The 16214-nt window shown below is 37.0% G+C and overlaps 2 protein-coding genes across 2 annotated transcripts; one reads left to right on the forward strand and one right to left on the reverse strand.

Annotated features, from left to right (window-relative positions):
- Positions 1 to 2801: 2801 nt before the first annotated feature.
- LOC125217534 (SPX domain-containing protein 4-like) lies at positions 2802 to 5389 on the forward strand. Its single transcript, XM_048119054.1, has 3 exons — positions 2802 to 3324; positions 4487 to 4643; positions 4752 to 5389. The coding sequence occupies exons 1-3, from the start codon at positions 3079 to 3081 to the stop codon at positions 5216 to 5218; spliced, it is 870 nt and encodes a 289-aa protein (XP_047975011.1). The 5' UTR covers positions 2802 to 3078; the 3' UTR covers positions 5219 to 5389.
- A 3134-nt stretch (positions 5390 to 8523) lies between these two features.
- On the reverse strand, positions 8524 to 11420 carry LOC125217532 (phosphate transporter PHO1 homolog 9-like). Its single transcript, XM_048119053.1, has 12 exons — positions 11150 to 11420; positions 10947 to 11037; positions 10818 to 10866; positions 10660 to 10731; positions 10465 to 10594; positions 10270 to 10390; positions 9945 to 10203; positions 9753 to 9857; positions 9619 to 9663; positions 9120 to 9548; positions 8909 to 9048; positions 8524 to 8791 (listed from the first exon to the last, which is right to left on the reverse strand). Exons 1-12 carry the CDS (start codon positions 11418 to 11420, stop codon positions 8734 to 8736), a joined length of 1770 nt encoding a protein of 589 aa, XP_047975010.1. The 3' UTR covers positions 8524 to 8733.
- Between the last annotated feature and the right edge of the window lie 4794 nt (positions 11421 to 16214).

Below are 16214 nucleotides of genomic sequence, written 5' to 3' on the forward strand. Positions count from 1 at the left end.
GGACATATGAGGCCTCAAGGGTGACAAACCTGCCCCGGGTGTCCTCGGATCATGGGCCGGTCCTTGTTCGATGCAAATTGGCGAACACTCCGACAACAGGTAGTGCCTTCCGATTCCAAAATATGTGGACACGACATGAAGGTTTCTTGGATGTGGTTCGGGAGGTGTGGGATCAGCCTGCGGGAGCGCATGGTCTCCTTGGTCTCCAATTCAAACTTGCCAGAGTGAAACGACCCTCAAGTGGTGGAATAGAGAGTTGTTTGGGAACATTCAAGCCAACATTAAGGTTATGGAGGGAGAACTTTGAAGTTGACCCCTCGCCCACGAACAGAACGACGATCAACAAAGCCATTGCTACCTATATTCTTTGCCTAAAGATGGAAGAGGATTTCTGGCGACAAAAAGCAGCCATGAAAATGGCTGGCGGAGGGTGACAAAAACACTAGATTCTATCAAAGCTGGGTGACGCAAAAAAGGACTCGGCTTCGCATCCATAAAATCCAGGTGAACGGGCAAGAGCTTACAGATGATTTGGAGATTAAAAGCTCTGCTGTTGATTTCTTTAAAGACCTTCTTGCCCTGGATGCCCCAGCCCTTGCCGAGATGGACCCGTCTCTTATCCAGCCACTTCCCCATTCGGCCCAGCTCGAGGCACTCTCCGAACCCCCGGATGTGGATGAAGTGAAGAGAGCGGTCTTTGATATCTCGGGGGATAGCACACCTGGGCCGGATGGTTTTTCGGCTATCTTCTACCAATCTTGTTGGAGCATTATTGGACCGGATGTTATTGAGGCAGTTCAACAGTTCTTTAACAGGGCCTTCTTGCCTCGTAGCATCACGGCAACAAGCATCGTCCTCATCCAAAGAAGACCCTCCCAGAGATGTGGGCTGATTATCGCCCCATTAGTCTTTGCAACGTCATCAACAAAATCATCACCAAGATCCTTACAGCGAGAATCACCCCCCCTCCTCCCGTTGGTTATCTCTCCAAACCAGAGCGGTTTTGTGAAAGGGCGTCTCCTCCACGACAATGTCCTCCTGGCCCAAGAGATGTTCCATGAGCTCCACAGATGTTCACCGGCCCCAAATGTTGCGATTAAAATTGATATGGCTAAGGCCTACGATCGCTTTCAATGGCCGTTCCTTATTCAAGTCCTTAGGTGCATGGGCTTCCCGGAAGCTTGGTTGTCCTTTATTAACAGATGTGTGGGGTCGTGCTGGTTTTCTATCCTCATTAATGGTGCCCCCTCGGGCTTCTTCAAATCCACGCGGGGGCTTAGACAAGGTGACCCTATCTCCCCGGCTCTGTTTGTGATTGCAGCGGAATATCTGTCGAAAGCCATTGATAAGCTTATTTTGGGCAAGAAAGAAATGACATTCAAGGCGGCTCATCGGTGCATGGAGATCAGCCACCTTGCCTATGCCGATGACATCATTATTTTCACGCAAGCAGCTACACCCGCCTTGCGCCAACTCAGAAGCTGCCTCACCGAGTATGAGGCGGATTCCGGTCAACAAATTAATCTCGGCAAAAGCAATTTCTACATTGCGGAGGCGCACGTGGGATGGTCCAGCTCTATTCAGGGGGAAGGAGGTTTCTCACCAGGTTCGTTTCCTTGTACCTATTTGGGTGTGCCTATCTATCGTGGTGCCAAACGCACAGAGATGTTCCTGTTTCTTCGAGAAAAAATCACCAACAGAATCTCGGGGTGGGCCCACCGACATCTGTCCTTTGGGGGAAGGCTCACGCTCATCAAAAGCACCCTTGAAGCGGTCCCGATCCACATCTTCCAAGCCATTGAGCCGACGATCAGCGCACTTAACCAACTGGACCAGCTCATGGCTCGGTTCTTTTGGGGCTCATCAAACGAGAGGAAAAGGACCCATTGGATCAGTTGGGACCAGATTTGCCGCCCAACCGCCGAAGGAGGGCTTGGAATTCGGAATTTCAAAGAGGTACTACGAGCCTTCACTATCAAGTTGTGGTGGCTGTTCCGGGAGCAAAACTCCCTTTGGGCAAGATATATGATGGCTAAATACCGCTCCAATTCTTCGCCGCTCACGCATGGTGCCTCGATTCGTGCCAGCCCAACATGGAGGAGGATATTAAGAGCCCGTCCCTATGCGCAACCGCACATCCGGTGGCTAGTTGGGGAAGGGAAATTTTACTTTTGGGACGACATATGGATTGGCTTGGCTGGAAATTGCCTATTCTTGAAGTAGTGGTGGCTGGGAAACCCAGATTCAGGGTGTAGAGATGGAGGCGGCGGGATTTTGTGAAGTTAGGGTATCTCAATTGTTAATTAAAAAGGCAGAGGTTGGTTGAAGGGTTGAAGGTAGTAATGGTGGCATGGAGAAAGAGAGAATGAGAGAGGTATAGAGTCGCGCGATTTTTTGGGATTTCCCAAATCTAATTCGATTTTAAATTATGAAATGACTATAATGCCCCCGACAGTAATTCGTAATACATTAGACATCAATATGTATTCTTTTTGCGTAATTAAATCTTGGGCATTGGATTTCCAGATCCTAGAATTGATATTGGTGGTACGGTGTTACTCTATTTATGATGGCACCATAGTGTGGCCCTGTGATTACAACCCCATATATTTACACGTATGTGCTATTATTTGCTTAAATTTTGTGTTAAAAAAATTGATCAGTTTACAATATTAAATTTGTCGATTATTATACTCCTAAGTTATAACTGGAGTTATATGTGCAGGATCTATTCTCGTTTTGTAGTACGAGATCTTAATGGCATATTCCTTATAATTTCAAGGCGTTGTTGTTTTTTCTTTTCCTAATTTAGGTATTTAATATGTTGATTTCATAATTTCTTCCACCAATACACTGCAAAAGAATATCCCCAAATTTTAGTGTATGCATAAATTTGATGCTGACAATTTGTATAAATTGGTATCGTCGGATCAGATTATATTCCTAAACCCAAATTCTCTTTTCAATCCTTTACCTTTTTCGTGTAATTTTCTTCCACGTTTGATTCCATTCCCAATATCTTCTCCACCAAATTTCTCAAATTAGCCTGAAATCGACCTCGTAATATTGAAACAAGCAATGAAATTTGGGAGGGAATTTAGGATTCACCTTGAGCAAACCCTACCGGAGTGGAGGGACAAATTCTTGCGCTACAAGCTGTTGAAAAAGCTGCTGAATAGTATTGCTCCCGCCGCCGCTTATCTGCCGCCGCGCCTTCCGTTACCGGAGTTTCAGGTCTGGTTTGTTGCGATTCTCACCGGGGAAATTGAAAAGTTCAACGATTTCTACGTCGGCAAGGAGGAGGATCTCATCATCCGTTTCCAGGTATCAATACTTTTATATTTTTAAATCACTATTGTTTATCTAATTTATTTATTCATCTTGTTCAAGTTGAAATTTTGGTTTGATGGTAAAAGAAACGGAAAAAATAAGCCCAATTATGTAGAAAACTGAGGTAGCTTATAACTTATGGTTTGTAAATTGAAAGGAGGAAACTTTGAGTAGATAAATGGCTTAATTCAATGTGTGTGCCTGTAAGTAAAACTTTCTCCTTATCAACGTAGAAATCGTCGAACATTTCTCGTCCGAGAAATCAAACCTGCAAGAGGAGATGACCCCAATATCCTTTTGAGGAAGTGCAAGTTAGCAATGCAATGGTGTCATTGTGTGATATGAGACTTGAGTAATTTTCTTGTGAACATGGTGTTTATATAATATGAATTCGAACACCTTATTCTATGATATTGGATGGTATAAAAGTATGTCCATGGTTTATTCCGATTCCTGAGGAGACTGCTTTATTTGAACTAACAAGAATTGGCCAACAGCACGTCTTAAAATGGGCTCCAGATGTGCTGATTTAGTTTTAAACAATAAATCCTTTTAGGCCACACTGATTTCTTGGCAAAAGCTTGTAAAGATGATTTCTTTTTTTTTGTTGATGGGTTTCTTCATAAAGGTTCTTAGCTGAAGAAAAAAAATAAAAAAGGAAAATAAAGCTAAATGCTCTCAGATTCTACTTAAAGCAAAGGCCAGGACTTAAAAGGTCTAACACTATAAAAATCAATGTAGTGAACTGAATTTGGATTGATTGAATTATCTTGAAATCTGTAGAAACAAAGTAGACTTTTATATTATGTTCGCCCCTCTCAGATGGTTCAAGATTTCAGCTCTTTTGGTTATAATCATTAATGCTTATAGTTATGGAGCTATTGTTTCGATAATGCCTCTTTTGGAGAATCTGTTGGAAGAATTACTTACTGATAAAAACGTGGTACTTATGTGTGCACGCGAGTACTAAATGTTTGGGGTGATATAAAATTAATCTAGCCAATTAAGCATGGCTTTCTATCACACCTCGAGTTATTGTTGTGATCATTCAAGCTTTACTGCTGTGTCAGCGTCAGGTGTCCTGTTACTTATTGTCATGATTGCAACGGACACATTTAATTCTTTTAATGTGATTTCTGATTAACCGGTATATCAGGCCCTCAAGGAGACAATTGAGCGAGTGCAGGTGAGAGATCATTCATTGTTTACCTCAGAGACTGGAATTGAGATTATGACAGAGATACACAAAGACTTGGTTGCGATTCATGGAAAGATGGTTCTTCTCAAAAGCTACAGCTCTCTTAACTTTGCAGGTAAACAAGGCTCTTTTGTTACCATTAAAAGTATAAGTATTATCTATGGCTCTCTTTCTTGATGCGGGTAACGTAGTTAACTGGACTGCCTCCTGCCCTTTTCAATAGGCCTTATCAAGATATTGAAGAAATATGATAAACGAACTGGGGCAATGCTAAGCATGCCTTTCACTCAGCTTGCTTTCCATCAGCCATTCTTCATAACCGAACCTCTAACAAGGTTAATCCACGAGTGTGAGGCAAAACTCGAGTCTCTGTTCCCTCTCGAAGCAGAGGTGGTGGAACCATCGACTGAAGTTGCAGTGGACCATGCAGGCACAAATGCTTCTTTAGAGACGACGTTGCTGCTCGTGGAAGAAACTGTAGATGTATACCGGAGCACCCTTTCTGCAATAAACACTATAGAGGGCCTTAGAAAGCCGAGCTCCACATACAATGATTTATCCATGTCGTATCTCTTTGGGAAACGCAATGATGAAAGTGCAGGTGATGTAACTGCAGAAAACTCGCCATGCAACTCTTTTGTAGATGAAGAAGATGAAAAGGAAGCAGAAGATGTCCGTTTCCCTCAATAAAGTTCTAACCTTTTTTGTTTTGGTTTACACACAGTTAGCTGATCCTACCAGAAATTGACTGTATCCATATCAGTCAACTGAGTTCTCAGAAATTATGTGTGAATACATAGTAATGCAATAACCTTTTGATAGAATGTTGCTACTGGTGAAATAAAAGTTCTTGTTTTTTCAGTACATTGTTCAAATTTGAATTGGGTTATCCGTGATTGTTTTGGAATTGTTAGCAATTTACGCCCCCGTCCACCATTTAAGGAATCATTTATACTCAGCACGGGTTTTAAGAAATTATTTGACTTCGTGAAAAAAAGTAAATGTAATGTGAGATCCATTTTTAATACTCTATGTCCTAAAGTAGTTGAGGTGATTTTTGTATGGATGAGAATTAAGAAATTGAGGTGTTAAAAGTTAAAAGAAGAGAGTAAAAGTAAAATGAGGAAATAAAGTAAGAGGGAGAGTAAAGTATAAAAGAAGAAATGAATCAACTACTTTTGGACAACTCAAAAAAGAATACTACTCAACTATCTTGTGATGGAGGGAGTATTAGTTTAATAATGGAATGTGAGTGTAAAAAGTTAGTAAAATATGGAATACGCATATAAAAAATGGAATAAAGTAAAATTCATGGACAATCTAATGTAATAAAATAGTTCTTTAAATGGTGCACGAGATAATACTAATAGTAGTAGAACGTAACCAAAAAGCAAATCCCGTGTATTTAAGCAAAGGACAATACAATGTGATACCGCCAAAAATAATGGCAAATTTTAAAATCTTTGTTTTACAAAACTCATGGCCATGTTTGGTTGGCGAGATAGTAAAGTTGGCAAGGAAAATAAATTCCAGGAATATGATTCCTAGTAACTTTACTTTCCTGTATTTGGAAAATATCAAGATTTTAAATTTATATTTAATTTAAACACCAAACTAGAAATATACTTATTATTTTTTTATTTATAAAAAAAAATATTGTAAAATTTTAAACAAATTATTAATTACAAATAATAATAATTATATAATTATATTTATAATTACGATGGATAGTTTAAATATGGATTATCCATCGTAATATATAATAATATAAATATAACTATAGTTACATGGAGCATTATAATACTCATTTATTATAATAATAAATATAATAATTATTATATTATAATTATAATATTTATGAATATTATAATTGAATAAATTTTATAAATTAAAATTGCACTATGACTTTATTGATTAATTATTAATTTATAAAATATACTAATAGTTATTATTTATTATAAGATTTATGTTATATAATTATATTTTAATTATTTAATAAATTATTATTACTATTATGAATAATTATAAAATATAAATATAATTATGATAATTTTAATTATAGTATTTATTATAGTGAAATTAAGTATGATTTATAACTTTAAATTATTTTTTAAACGTTGTAATTGTTGTTATTATTATTATTATTATTATTATTAAAAATATACTATATTGCTTAAATATGTAAGAATCCTAAAACTAGGAAAAAGAATACCTAAGAAAAGTTAGGATTCAGAATCCTGGAAAGTTGTACTAACTTTCCTTGTTCCCGGATTTTGATTACTTTCCCAGTTTGATTAAAAACTGAAACAAACGCAGAAATTTAAAATTTAAGGAATCAGATTACTTTTCCAGATAGAATCCTGACAACCAAACATTACCAATTAATTAACAATGATCCTTGATTCATATCTCAACATTTACAATTAACAGTATTTATTTAAATTTTACTTCTTTCTTCTCCCACCATTTAAAAACATATTTTACTTAACAGGAGTTTAAATTATTTGTTTTTATAAAATAAATGAGTGAAAAGATTAATAGAATTTGAATTTTATTTTTAAATATAAATTTTATATGTGGTTTAATGAGTTACTAGATTTTGAGGTATAATGAAAAAAAGAGTAAATATGTCTTTAAATGATAGACATCCCAAAATAACAACGCGCTAAGTCTTCACAAATAGAGGGAGTAATATTTTTAAATTATAATAATTTATTTACAAAATACTCCATTCGTCCCACTCCAAATGCCTACATTCTTAAGTGGCACGAGATTTTAGATGGAGTTAGTAGGTGGAATAAGTAAAAGGTAGTTGAAAATTTTAATTAGGAGAGATGAAAGAGATATTTATTTCCAAATATAAAAAGTGGACATCTTAACTAAGACAAACTAAAATGAAAAGGTGGACATTTAAGTGAGATGGAGGGAGTACATAATTAAAATTAAGACTAAAGTCCTGGTTCTTTACATTTACCTTAAAGGTCCCTTATACTAAGTTTGTTACGTTTTCGTCCCAAATATTCTGTTTTGGTCCAAAGTTAACACCTCATTTAAAGTTAACAGTCAAATCTAGTCAAAATTAATAAATACTCCATCTCTTAAAAATAGACCATGTTTGTCATTTTAAGCTAGCCTAAAAATAGACCACGTTTACCAATTATGTATTACAACCGGTGTCATTTCAAATATTTTCTGTTTTTTAAGGAATGAGAGAGTATAAAATAAAAATCCTTACATAACTAAAATCCTAAAACTAAAAATCCTAACAACTTAATCAAAATAAATAACAAAACAAAAAATCACGAAAATTCTACTCCCTCTACCCAACTAAATTGGTAGAAAACTTTTGGGCACAGAGATTAAGAAATTGTGTTGAATAGATTAAATGAAACTAAAATAAAATAGGAAAGAGAAAAAAATTGGAGAAATAAAGAGAGAGTGAAGTAGATGAAAAAATAAAGTATGAGTGATTGAATGTTTTATTTTTTTGTCAAAAAGAAAAATGACTCAACTTTGTTGGATCATCTCAAAAATGAATAGACTCAACTTTATTGGAAAACTTAATTGGGATAGAGGGAGTATTAGTACTCAACTTTTTCGACGAACCTTCATATTTTTGTCGAGAATTATGGCTCATCCCCGACAACTATTTAGACAACGTTTTGTCGTACGCATTGACCAACACGTACGACTTATCGAATCAATAATTTGTTAAAACACAAATTACAGTTTTGGTGCATGCATATATAGTTACAAGAATCATGTTTAAGAAGTACAGTTTGTAAATTAATAAAGCTGCTGATACAATAATACAGTAATGTAATAAAGCTGCTGATGCAATGCAATCTTCTTTTGCTTGTGAATTAAACTTGGCTTTGCCACTTGTCAATAAAATCATTATGTTCATTTGTGTGCATATCCACCAAAGTTTCCAACTGCTAATTATAATTTCTTTGATTTTATAAATAAAGGATTGCCTATTGTAATGCACCAATGTAATAAAGCTGCTGATACAATCATAAATTGATGCAATACATTGACTTTCAGTCAAATTGACTCAACCAAAAGTCTCAACAATTTCAAAGTTTTTCTTCCATTTTCTGATGATCCAAAAGTCTCCCTATCACGCAAATTTTATAAAGAAAATTTGGATAATTGACTTGATTTAGTTTTGTTGATCATGTGATCATATTTTAACCTTGGTCTCAAGATGGCAATAGTAGTGTTTCGTGCCCAACTTGGTGGAAGTGCTCTTTTTCCAACCTACACAATCAAACAACACCATTGTTGGAATCACTAGTTTTGGCTGATTTTTGGAAGATTCACATCGATTGAAACCTCATCTACTACAGTTATTCTACACACAATCGAGTAACGAACCTGCAGAAGTTCCAAATGCCACGACGAATGATCTCCAAGCAGGCAACGAGCGCCACCACAGCTCGCTTATGAAGAAATTCAGTTTCATTGAAATCAAGAACTGACTGCATCCAAACAAGTCTCAGAAGCATGTTTATCACCTGCAGCAATTCACCACTTATTTAAAACCACGTGGTTTCGATGTTATTACAAGAAAAGTCCTAGTACTCACTATAGCTCCAAAATAGACAGCCTTGTTTGAGATGAGAAGCTCTTCTCTCAGCCATGGATTTGTTGAGTTCCTCTGAAGAAGGCCCCAGTCGTAAACAATGTCCCAATATGTGCTGTAGATAGTTGTGACTCCCGATGCTGATGCAGCCATGATTTTCCAAAAGCTACCCTTCTTATAATCATACATTGTCCTCATTACTAGAGCCAAGATGGTTGACAAGTACTTGAGCGCGTTGAGACCTTGCTTTTTCTCTTTCTCCTCATACAAACGACGAAGGCACTGAAGAAGACGCCACCATGATGGGATGATTGCAACAACAATGTACAAAGCCTTGTATAATTTCTGGTTAAGAAACGCATTTGATCTCGTGGTGAAATCTCCCATCGTGTAGTAGAAGAGATAGAAAAGCAAGCTTCTGATTGCTTGAACCTTATCACATGAATATTAATTTAGATTAATGTGTTATTCAATTGTGGTATTGTGTAAAATAGATTCAAACCTGGCTTGTTAGCTGATCTGCCAAGAAGAAATCAGTAAAAGTTCCCTAAAAACCATTTAAAAACAGAGAAATGAGAATGGGGAAAAGGAATTGAAGTTTGATTGAAACATTGTATTGTTTTGGAATCTAAGCACCTTATGAAGTGGAGCAGAAGCACAGTGCCACGCGTGGCGGAGGAAGAAGAATCGGCTCGAATGATAAAGAATATTGAAAGGGCAGAAGGTGACAAGAAGTACCAGCTGCAAATAATGCACCATTTATAAGCCAAAATCTTGTTAATCAAGAAGATTGATGAGTGGAATTTTTATTTTTTTCAAGAATCTTACAAGGAGTAATGTTAATGGAACTAGTTCTGTAACTGTACTATACTTCATTGTTCTGAGATCCATCTCCATGTCAAGGTTTGAAAGCACAGCCGCCAACGAGAGCACGGATAGTGCAGAAGCAAGAAGGAGCACTTTTCTAAAGCTAAGATCTGTTTCTTCTGTGAATCCAAAAATAGAAGGGTAGTTCACACGAAATCGCCTCCAAAGATAGGCATTCGACCCGTACATGAGCAAGTGTAGGACGATGAATCCAAACAAGCTGTATCAATGATGATCAAGAAATGAAGAGCGAGAAGGCTGCGGAGTTTGTGTTTTGTAGGCATACCTGTAGAGTGGAAATATGCTCTCCATGTACTCATCTCGTCCAGTGTGATTGAGAAGATCCCGAGCATGCATTGAGACAATAACGGCTATCACTAGTGCTACCGAGCAGCCTGTGAACAGACCTGCAAGGCTGCAAGTGAAGATACATCAGTTTCCAACAACAATTTCAAGTGTTTGCATTATCATACAAACTTACCAAGGAGGAATGTTGTTCTGTGCTTCTCCCTTTTTTCTCCTAGCCTCAACGATTTCTTCCCTTTTCCACGATTTCCTTGTGCAAACTGCTCGATGAATGCGGCCTCTAGTCTTTCCATGAGCTCATACACCTTAGACCAAGAAGAGGATCGGAACAATCTTCAATGAAAAAGCTCGTAAACCTAAAAATGCATACCTCATTAGAGTTGGCACGAAATGAATTATCAAGCATCTGTAAGTAAACATTTGAAGCACTCCTTGAAGCGATCTGAAACATAATGAGCTGACGTCTTTGAGAGCATACGAAGCAAAGAAGGATAAACATTAAGAATCACTTATCTCGTGTGGATGTACCTTGTCGTACTTGTTCATTATTTTCGAGAAGGCAAGAATATTTGACGAACTGCATACATTTAGCATTTAGCTCAGCACAATTGAACTACTCCAATCACAGCAAGAAAAAAACAAGTAGTAGTTTCTTACCAGAAGCTTCTCAAATGTCGAACCTGTTTGTAAATTTTGATGTAGTCCTGTCTCAATTCCACTTCTTGACTTATGTCCAAATGCAGTCCAACTTAATATTAAAAAACACCACACAAATTTTAATAATTTTGAGTGAACTGCAAAACTAGTACCCAAAAAAATGGGGTCAAACAACCAAATTCCAAAGATGAAAATCTTCTAACCTTGGTTCTTCAAGGTGAGATCATTTGCCTCCACCTTCAGCTGTTGCAGCTTATCCTTGTAGAAATTCACCACCTTGTTGAACTCGTCCTCGAGTTTGGTGAAAAATTCGAGCTCCAATCCGTGGTAATAATTTTGGTCATCGTCATTGTTTGTTGATACACTTGTTGGCTTCAGCAGATTTTGGAGAGAATGTTTGAGGGTGTTGTAGTCCATGTATGCAGCCTGCCATTCTTGCACCATTTGCGAAGCAAGTTCATCTGCAAACTTCATCTCCTTAATCACTCTGTCACAATTGAACATGATTAAAATGGCTGAAATTAGGTACATTTGCACTCACGTGAACATTGGCATGCACCCTACAATTTTGGAAACAAACACTAATTAAAGTATTAAATACTTAGTTGTCAGTAATTAGTCATAGAACCGTTGACGTTGACGACACAATGGGTCTTGACACGTTAACAATTATATACTGTCACTTAGTGGTGTGTATGGTGGGTAGTTATCGAATTAACTTGATATCGATTCAATCCAATAAGACCTAACTCAAACCCGCTATGTTAAGGTAACTCTTGTTGGTTTCTGGATTTACAAGAAGGAATATAAAGAGCTAACTGAATCGAAATTACAAAAGAAGATTCGAAACAAATAAACTGGAAAAGGAAATAGCCGAGTCGAGGAGGCCTCTTTCCGCAAGACGAGATACGCCCCGGTAGTGCTCTTCGGATTGGCGTTTCGTCCCCAAAGATAAAACGGCTGCGTCTCTGGTGAAGCAGCACCGCTATCAACAGAGCTCCGACGAACTGGATGGAGGAGATGGCAGAGCTTCGACAGAAGAACAATGCAGAGGGAGGAGAGAGTGTATGATGCAGAGTGGATTCTAGTTTCTGTGTGTTTAGAATGCTAGAATGGCTTATAGGCTCGGTCCACTGCAGGGGGTCAACGGCCATAATGACCGTCATCAATGCTAGACGGTAACGGTCGTCGGTTACGAAGCGTTACAAAACGTTACAGAGCTGAGAGTCGAATCTAGAAGCTTCTAGATTCATTCATGACGTGGACTATCACGTGTCAGCCACGTTGGCTTACCGCGTCATACTGACGAGGTGACATCCCGCTTGGCTTGCTGACGTGGAAACGGTGGTGGTCTAAAAAGAACTAGACCCACTAGACTTGGGCCAAGCCCGCAACTAGGCCCAAGCACCAAGCCCAAAGACCAATTGCCAAGATCCCACTAGACTTGGGCCAAGCCCGCAACTAGGCCCAAGCACTAAGCCCAAAGACCAATTGCCAAGATCCAAGGGCAAGGGCTCGCGGCTCGCGGCGGGGGGCGGCGCGCGCGTGTGGGCTCTACAGCCCATCTTAGTCTACTATAATTATTCCATGTAATAATCATTCTTATTAAATACTCCCTTCGTTCCATAGTAATAGAGGCGTTTCATTTTGCGCACTCGTTTTGAAAAATTAACTATAAATAGTTAAAGTGGAGAAAAAGTATAGTAAGAGAAAAAATAATGTAGAGAAGAGTCTTATCTATAATATTCTCTCTCTTACTTTACTTTTTCTCCACTTTAACTATTTATAATTATTTTTTCATAACGAGTGAGCAAAATAAAATGTCTCTATTACTATGGAACGGAGGGAGTACTAGTTTAATAAGGTTGTAACTTCCAATGTGGGATAATTAACTCTCTTAATTATTCCCTAAGCTTCTCTCATAGCTCATTAAGTTTGCAATTTTGCACAACTTTAATCCCTTATTTCTCACTCACCGGGAATCGGATTTGAGAAAATGAATATACCACGGTCATCTACTCCGAATTTAGATCGACGCTATCTCATTTAATTTTACAAAATTAAATGTCTCGTTGAAATTATAATTGGTCAAAGTTCATTGACCGGGCATAGATTCCAACAACTCTCAATTTGAGCACAAACTCGACTTACTACCCTCAAACCTGAACATGACTCGAATACGTCATGAACTTGATATTGCATAATACAATTGGATTGACACGATATGATAACGACACAAACCTGATTTGCACAATTAAAACTTGATGTTACATTATTAAAATTGATATTGCACTATTAAAATCATATTCTTAATGGGTCAACTCGCATTAATTAACTCAATAAAACTTGACTTAAACATATTAATTTTATATGTATTCTTAATTGATTTTCATGTCTATGCAAATATTATTAAGCATTAATGTAACTCGTGAACTATCATATATGTCATTAATTAAGGGAATCCACATACGAGATAAGTTATACATGTTTACATGTACCTGTGTAAATTTTCTTCAAACTCTTAAGAGATTTCAAAATTTTCTTATAAAAGTCAACAAAATCTTTTAAGTTTTAACATTAAGGGGCATAAATATGAATATTACCTCACTAGAGATCAGAAGTGTCACCTCAAATTCTTCTACATACGAAAATCAATCTCGAGTTTCAACCGTGGCATCACCAAGATCAGTTTCTCCTTCTTAGAGAATAGAGAATAGAGAAACAAAACTGAAGAATCGATTGGACCATAATATAATTCACTTGTTGTTTATGATGTAGTCATCATTATATATATAGATGTACACTATCCACAATTAAGGTAACAACGGACTGATTTAAAATATACTCCATTCAAACAAATCAAATTGTTTAACTTTAATTAGCCGAATGCTAAAAATAATTCAATTGCATTTCATTTGAAATTGCTCAATACTACCTAACCAAATTGCCTAATATTTCAAATTACGTCACTAAATTACTCAACATTACCTAATTTTAGCATCTCTACAACACATTACCTAATATTTCATTCGATATTCTCTAATTTTTCAACTAAATAATATTGTATTAAAATGCTCAAATAACATAATAGAGTGCATAACATTTCACTTGTAGTATTAAATTGCTCAAAATTGCTTAACTAGAATGCATAACATTTACATAATAAAAGAAAACCGAGTTGTTAGCGAAATTTCACACTATATTCTCAATGGGAGTGTTATATTGCTAACTCAATACCTAATTGCTAACTACAACTAAATAATAGCCATTAGATATTCAAGTTAAGGGCCTAGATCATCAACCAAGAAATATCAATACGATCAACAAAAAACGTCAATAAAGCCATAGGATTAATTCCATAAAATATCAATAGGGGTATTAATGTCAATTAACTACATGTTTAGTTATAACTAACTTTTAAAAGAAATCTCAAAACTTTAAATTCATATAACATATATCAAATTAAAGATAATTTTATAAGGATTCCAACGATATCATATATGCATATGTTCCGACGTCAAAATTTGAAAAAAAATTCAAAAAATTTTCAATTTTTTCGTAAAGCAGAAATGTCAACATACTATATAAAATATGTCAATATAATACATGTAGAATGTCAATATAAGCAATGGGTTAACATTCTTAAAGCATCGTGTTGACATTCTCAAAGCATTGTGTTGATATTTCCGAAACACTATATTGACATTTTCATCTAAAACCCTAATTTGGCGTTTTTTTTTTATCTTTTTTTATTTTATTAATAAAAACGAAAACTACACGTGGCAAATTGTAGACCACACGTTTTCTAAAATCCTATGGCCTTAAATTAGTTGTAGTTAGCAATTAAATGATGAGTTAGCAATTGATCACTCCCCATATTCTCAATACCTATATTTATCAAAAGACCATTAAAACATACCTAAAGTAAAATTATGAAATAATTCACCAAAGGATAAGAATGATTCGAATTCGATAATAGGCTAGTAGAAACTTGTAAAGTTTCTTGAACAATATGCTTGCTAGGTTAGTGTTGCTAGTTAGTAGAGTCATTGTATGTAAACTGTTTTGGTAAAAGTTGTTGAGGGTTGTTTTCATCGTAGGTGAGTTGCCTTTGATGAATGTTGTCAAGGGTTTTCTTCTTCTTGGGCTAGCTCAGTGTTGCTAGCTGGTAGAGTCATTGTACGTGAGTTGTCCTAGTCCCAAAGAGGTTTCATTAGAGATGCCCAAGGTTTTCGGTTTCGGCGGTTAACCGCAGAACTGTAACCGCCGGTTCCGGTTCAGAACCGGAACCGTGACTTTTTTCTTGAACAAGAACCGCCATATTTTGAACCGTGGGCCGATTTCGGTTTCAAATTTTACAAACCGAAACAGTGCCGGAACCGTCGGTTCCGGACGGTTCCAAACCGGAACCGTGAAAAACCGTCGGGAAAACCATGAAACTGAGCCGGAACGGCGAAAAATCGCCGGAAACCGGAGGTTCGGAACCGTAAAAAATCGCCGGATAACCGGCGGTTCCAAACCGGAACCGGAACCGCCGGTTTTCAAACCGAAACCGGAACCGTGAAATAGCCTCACGGTTCGGTTCCGGTTCCACATTTCCCGAAACGGAACCGCCGGTTTACGAACCGTGGGCATGTCTAGGTTTCATAATCCTAGCGTCTTCTTAATCTTTTCATCATATATCCACTTTAGGTTCACTTTTTGTGGGAAAGTGCCTCTTATTCTTTTGTGAGTAGCATTCCGACGAGTTGTTGGTTTCGCGAACTCGTCGAGGCGCCAATTTGTCACTGGAATCCCGTAGCTTTCTGGCAGGTCGCTGGAATTTAGTGACTCGCTGACCCTTTTGCCTTTAATACCTGTTTTTAACCATTTTTCTTATTTTTTACAAAATGGTCACATTGTCGATATAATAAAGAAATAGAAATGATCATGCTAAACGAAGGCAAAATTTGATCAAAATCATGTGGGGTTCATAATCCAAGCGGTTCAGTTGAGCTAAGAATTGCACTTTAATCATTTTGTGTATCATACCCCTTCACTGATGACGGGAATAGATCAGCTTCCGAGAGCTTAAGTGCTCAGTTGCAGATTGCACATAGAGTGCATGATAGGCTAAGAAGTTCTGATGTAGAAGAGTATTACAATGCTATTTATAGAGGAATATCGATAGCTATTCAGTCTATTTCAGATTAACCACCTCCCTAACTAACTAACTACTCTTCTAACTGCAGCTGGTACAGCTTTTCAATAGCTAATTAACTGCATTCT

Source organism: Salvia hispanica, chromosome 4, assembly GCF_023119035.1.
Source record: "Salvia hispanica cultivar TCC Black 2014 chromosome 4, UniMelb_Shisp_WGS_1.0, whole genome shotgun sequence".
In the NCBI taxonomy this organism is placed as follows: Eukaryota; Viridiplantae; Streptophyta; class Magnoliopsida; order Lamiales; family Lamiaceae; genus Salvia; species Salvia hispanica.

Bases quoted from the DNA above. Each gene is read 5' to 3' on its own strand.
- LOC125217534 (XM_048119054.1), top strand. From the start codon at position 3,079: ATGAAATTTGGGAGGGAATTTAGGATTCACCTTGAGCAAACCCTACCG. The intron at 3,325-4,486 runs GTATCAATACTT...CCGGTATATCAG, and splicing joins ATCTCATCATCCGTTTCCAG to GCCCTCAAGGAGACAATTGA. The intron at 4,644-4,751 runs GTAAACAAGGCT...CCTTTTCAATAG, and splicing joins CAGCTCTCTTAACTTTGCAG to GCCTTATCAAGATATTGAAG.
- LOC125217532 (XM_048119053.1), bottom strand. From the start codon at position 11,420: ATGAAGTTTGCAGATGAACTTGCTTCGCAAATGGTGCAAGAATGGCAG. The intron at 10,867-10,946 runs GTAAGAAACTAC...AAATGTATGCAG, and splicing joins CGACATTTGAGAAGCTTCTG to TTCGTCAAATATTCTTGCCT. The intron at 9,549-9,618 runs GTTTGAATCTAT...TCATGTGATAAG, and splicing joins CAGATCAGCTAACAAGCCAG to GTTCAAGCAATCAGAAGCTT.